This window comes from Pavona decussata, unplaced genomic scaffold, assembly GCF_977016875.1.
Source record: "Pavona decussata unplaced genomic scaffold, jaPavDecu1.1 SCAFFOLD_73, whole genome shotgun sequence".
Classification (NCBI taxonomy): Eukaryota; Metazoa; Cnidaria; class Anthozoa; order Scleractinia; family Agariciidae; genus Pavona; species Pavona decussata.
In genome coordinates this window covers 101,342-107,324 of record NW_028145492.1, presented here as the reverse complement: position 1 = coordinate 107,324, position 5,983 = coordinate 101,342, and the positions used below count along the sequence as shown (strand labels likewise).

General features: G+C 40.2%; 1 protein-coding gene across 1 annotated transcript; it reads right to left on the bottom strand.

Annotated features, from left to right (window-relative positions):
- Positions 1-1,867: 1,867 nt before the first annotated feature.
- On the bottom strand, positions 1,868-5,742 carry LOC146476706 (uncharacterized). The gene is made up of 2 exons (XM_085114153.1): positions 5,192-5,742; positions 1,868-3,463 (listed from the first exon to the last, which is right to left on the bottom strand). The coding sequence occupies exons 1-2, from the start codon at positions 5,250-5,252 to the stop codon at positions 2,538-2,540; spliced, it is 987 nt and encodes a 328-aa protein (XP_084970279.1). The 5' UTR covers positions 5,253-5,742; the 3' UTR covers positions 1,868-2,537.
- Between the last annotated feature and the right edge of the window lie 241 nt (positions 5,743-5,983).

The window sequence follows — 5,983 nt, the reverse complement described above, 5'->3', positions numbered from 1 at the left end:
CCTGTTTTGTGCAATGTCTTTCACAATGTCGACGGAGGCTAACCAGTGCAAAGTACAACTATTTACATTTAGCACTGTCGGTTTCTTTAATTAATAACTGCATCTGCCTTTTAGTAGCAAACGTTCAGACAAGAAGAGTTTGGTTGGCCTGGGCATGTAATTGAGCCGACTTGTTGGGAGAAATTAAGTAATGATTTATAACCACTCTTTGAATCTATTGGGTCAGTTCTGTGTATTGATTAGGTTGGCCTTTTTGGTGGAATTTGCTCTAAAAATGCAGTAAAAACTGTATTGTTTTAGGAATATTTTTGATGACACTTTTGGTGTAGGTTTTGCGTGCGGTCTTTTGTACCGCCGTTGTAGCTTTCATTTACTTATCTTATCACACAATACAAATATACACAGATATCAGCTCAACATCTAATAGGATCCGATGCCAAAAACGGTTCACAGTTTGCTCTTTGTTTTCAAATTGTTACGACTATCGCTCGATATTACAAAGTTTGCCATTTGTAGTTTGTGTCTTGTCGTTAACTTCGCTTCAGAAACACCTATTTTTAGGATTTAACCGACTTAGCAGTTCGATTAGTAAGTAGTTGGACGCCAGTAAGCCTGCTGTTCGCAGCTTTACCGGCACTGGTTTTGAAGAAGCACGTTTTACTAACCCAACTCTTATTGTTTGAATTGGCCCACACTGGCATCGCTTCAGCACTTTAAAATGTACCCACCATGTCACCGATTTATATGCAAATCCTAGCGCGTTCTTTTCAAACAAAAGGAATAATCTGTGCAAGCTTGTAATATCCAGGTAAATCTCCAAGAACAAACCACTGATATACACATATATAGTTGCTAATCGCGACTAAATCGTCCTCTTTCTCGAAAGGCTTTAGTTATCATATCCCCGAATAGCTATGACGGAATGTCCTCTTTTTTTCAAGACTTCAATTCAGAGTTAAATGAAGTACAAGTTGTGTTTCGTGTTTTGGCATGCTGTCGCCTTTACTTAATTTTAGTTTTCATTTCCGTCCTAATAGCTGACACTTCTAAGGCGGGTCGCTGGATACCTTGTACATGCGAGACAGTAAAAACGTGACTCAATCATGAAAACCAGGTGGCCTTCCTACGCACCAGCCAGGCTGGTTCTCGGAGAGTTTAATGCCTTTTTCTGCGATATTAAGAAGAAAGACAGAACGACAACCCAGTTATAACTACAGCTAGGATTGTTTTACTCGCGTGATTTGTTTTCGAAATCTTCCAAGACTTTCACGAACGCTTAGAATTTAGGTCAATCCGTAGCCACTATAAGCCAAGAACGACATTGTCATGTGCTTTGTAAAGCAAACACTTGCTATCGAGAAGCAGCATCTGAATTAAAAAGAGGGCAATGAAAATTTGGCGATGAGAAGTCCCTAAAATGATCCTTTCCTGACATTTTCACCTTCCCACCAAGAATTCTTTCCGATAAAGACGAAATCAGTTTCGCCGGAATGAAGCAGGAGAGCTATGCTGTTCAGTAAAGGTTGTTTTAGAATTTCTTAACCCCATAATCCCTTCTTTTGTTTGCGTGCAGCAAGTTTAATATTTATTTTAATTTCTCCGTGATACAAAGGACCACCATACATTCCCAATAGTTTTCTTTCTTCAAAACAAAAAAGGACTTAAAATTTGGATGTCGCCCAAATTTGATTGCAATGGCAGGACACTCGCTCAATTTGCGGCACTAAGAAAATGACGCGGTATTGTTGTTTATAATAATAATAACCGTGTTGTCGAGTAACTATTTGCGTTTTTTCTTTTTTTTTTTTTACACTGCGTCCCAAATCTCGCCCCCGGTTTCAAACAAAATGACTATTTGAGGCATCTGTTAATCATAAGAGACTTTATTCGGTCACTTGGCAGTGTAGCGCATCTCATATCTATACAGAAGGTTTAGGAACAATGGTTACGCTGGTTCCATGCTAAAACATGTACCCGGCCACCTGTTCCTTAATCCAACACTGGCAGTACACGTGACTCTTTTTCTAAGGTAAATTATTATTCTGAAGAAACATCAGAGTGGCTTTAATTATTCTCGTTAGTAAACGCTTTCAAGATAACAATATAATCTATTTTTTAAAAATAAAACCATGCATACTTCACTCTTTCTCTTTTTCTCTCTACAGTACTAACTTTTCGGTTTTCGCTGTTTTAATTTTTCTCGTTCATTTTGGAATATCAAAAGTTACTTTTACACACTGTGTTACATAAATACACTGTTTATTTATATCAGCTCTGCTTAATAAAGTATATATATTTCAAACTTATCATGTTGATATTTAAAAGTATTCTTTTTTAACACGAATTAGACTAATTTATATATAGCTCTTTTACTCTTAAGTTAACTTGTGAGTGTTATAAAATTTACTTTATACAATATAGATAATACAAAGATTGTTGTTTTTGTTGCCACTGTCCTACATTAAGAAAGCTTGAACTTCTTTCAGTAACTGAATTAACGCACTGTTTACGATGGGTGTAAGTTTTTAATCATACAGTTAATAAAATACTTGTTCTCTCTGCGATTCTATGAGGTTCTTGAAGGGCATATTCTCTCTCATTTGCTCCGTAACGGAGTCGGGCGCAAGACGGGTGTTACCGCTCTGCTGCTCGGCTCGATGGTGAGTGGCGTTCGATTTTTCCAGGTAGTACGCATGGTGGATCCGAATGTGCGTGCGGAGATTGCTGGAGCTGATAAACTTCCAGTTACAGATGTTACACTTGTAGGGCTTCTCGCCTGTGTGCGTGAGGATATGCGACTGCAGATTTCCAGACGTGGTGAATGCTTTCGAGCACTGCTTGCACTTGTACGGTCGCTCGCCCGTATGAATCCGCACGTGCCTTCGCAGATCGCTGGAGCTCACGAAGGCTTTGGGGCAGTATTGGCACTTGTGTGGTTTCTCGCCCGTGTGCGTCAAAATGTGCCGTTGTAGGTTGGTCAACTGGGCAAAGCCGCGGCAGCAGATATTACACGTGTAGGGTTTCTCGCCGGTGTGAATGCGATTGTGGATCTTCAGGTGTGCTGCCAGGGCGAAAGCCTTGGGGCATTTCTGACATTTATACGGCTTCTGGCCGGTGTGGATGAGAATATGGCGCTGGAAATTCCACGAGCGCGTGAACACTTTACTGCAGTGTTGACATGTGTAAGGCTTCTCGCCGCCAGTCGAATCCGCATCTTTCTCTTCTTTTATTGATTGAAAATCTGCCAAGCGCTCTGTTTCGGGGCCGCGTTCTTCTCTGCTCCATGCCTTCAATTTCTTTTCCTTCTCACTGTGAAAGCCATTTTGTACATTTATTTCCCTGCCAGATGTGATAATATGCGGCTCGCTGTGGGCTATGACCATTGGCTGTGCATAAGGCGAAGATAAGCGATACAGCTCGGCTTGCGAGGAAGCGATAGTTGGAGGAGTGTCTTGCGTATTATCTGTAATAAAGAAAAGCAACAATGTTAATTCCCTAGTTTACTCAAGCAATGATCGACAGTTTACACAATTTCTACAAAACAGCATGGAGATTGGGCTTTGTGGCTCTCTCTAGGAAAACCGCAAAAAATAAATTGTGTGAATATTTCATCATTTATCATACACAAAGTGCATTAGCCAGCTTAAAAATAATGGCTGCTTGTAGTTGGCAAACGAGCCAAGTGATTTTAATGCCGAGTGGTAGCATTAGGGGGATTAACACGGATTTTCAAAGCAAAGCAATTCCTGCTACATACTGTAAATAACATTAACTTTATAAACACTTCTCTTTGCAATGCTCTAAAGGAGGTAATTAGGATTTCTCTCCTAGCTGAATCTCTCTCTGTCCTCTGTTAAAAAGATGAATGCCTCATCAATAGGCAAGATCCATTGTAATGCGTGTTTGCAAATCGTAACTGATGTTAAACAGCCTTACTAAATTACGAATGAAAATCTTAACGAGATCTCTGAGAGTTTCCTAACATAACAAACGCCCAAACTGAATTCGTATTTGGAAGTATTTAGGCCCGTTAAATGAAGAAACAAACTTTGTTTGGGTTTTCTTATGAATTTTTTAAAGCTTAAAAATGCCATTTAACAAAAGTCATAAGACACGACGGCCGCGGAATTCTTCCTTGGCGCATTTAAACACTTCTCCTAATCCAAGGGCTTCCCAAAGAACCGCCAAACAAAGCCGAAAAGGCGAAGCGTTTCCATACAACTCTAAAGAAAATAAATCTATAAGCACAACGAAGCGAAAGCGTGTGCTTCGCTGGTTCTAGAACGGGAAACAAAAGCTCATTCGTGCACTCAGCAATTGTATATTATTACGTATTGCAATGCTGCCCTGCCTAAGACAATATGACATGGGTTTAATAAACGGTGAATCAGTGAAAAAAAATAAAATAAAATAAGAAATTCGAAAATCACTTTTGGTGTGAAAACGCTTTCATTGATTTATCCCAATGCCACTAACGCAAAACGGAAGAAAATCTCATCGTCATTTGTACACCACGAATTAATAATTCAAAGCCAGCAAGGAGCTACTCTGTAATCGCAAAACTGGAGTAATTAGAGCGAGCTCACTTTTCCCTAGCGATCGTGTTACTGTTTATCTTATATAGGATAAGGGTTTTGATTTTTATTTCCGCGAATGCTTTTATTTTGCTCGGCTTAATAGAACAACTTAAGGCCACGTTTGTTTTATGGTTGTTAGTGAATTCGCTTTGATGCTTCTTAAAAGACCCATCAGGTATTTTACGGGTAGCAAGGTCGGCTCGTATTAAAAACCCTCAACAAAGGAAAAATAGCTCAAGCCAAAGCGGTATAACGAACATGGACTCGAATCTTATGAAATATTGTATGGATTAAGTTTTCGGAACGTTAATTCTCCTACGAGAATTAAAAACAACCGAGAAACTTTCAAATAATGGGTCCAAGTTACATGTAGTCACAGATACTGGGTTGTCACTTTCCATGCAGTGAAATGGGCAATTAAAAATGATTTTAATAGCTTTTATCGTTTTGCCGTTTGTGGACGGAAGACTTTCTAGCCGGGCCGAGGTGATCTAAAATAGCATTCGTAACTTCTCTCGGCCACACTTACGGTGAATGTTAAAGCGCAACAAAAATTTGGAAAGGATTAAAACTTGAGCGCAAATAGATAAGAGTTGGTGATTAACTGAGCTTACCAAAGTAGGTGATGTTATTTTTCTTGAACTCCCTCTTCTTGATTAAAAATGAGCGAGGCATTCTTGAGTCGTGGCTTTGGTGGGCAGACTTGCAGTTGGATGAACGTCAGTCCGAAAAAAAGATTAATTCTTGGGGTATGATAACTGCTCGATCGCTGACTTTGGTTGAAATAAGACTGAAGCAACTTGCGCTAGTTAATATAGGCGCTGAGCCGACTGGCCAGGTGCAGCGAGGATTTGACAGCGGTCGTAAACAATTTCCCACTTGTTCGCCCGGCACAAAGTTTCATACGTAGAGACTGAATACCCCTTGATCATATCACGACAAAAGAATAACACAATATCTGCTATTTAAAACAACAAGTCTCCGTCATTCTACTGGCCGGCTATTAATTTATTAAAGACCCGCCCCGGTCCCATCATGAATTCAATGCTTTGCAGGTTGCGCAAGGCGAAAAATGGCTAAACGACTGATTCCACTTGACAATAGGCCGCTGTTGGCCAATCTAAACTAGCATAACTCATTGCGCATGCATGATAGAATAGTTTGTTTAAATCTTCGGAGGCTTGTTCACTGCTAGTGGCGCGGCGCTCTCCGCCAATCAGATCGCGCACCGCCAAATAACTTTAGCATGACTACAACTGTGCGAGGTCAATTCTACCGATTAGAATTTAAACCAAGGAGACCCGCGTGAATTGCGCAAGGCAGACAACAACGACGTTTTCTTTCGCTATTTCACTTTAGCAACGCATTCCTGAGCCGCGAACAAAAACGAGAGCTTGTCACCTTTT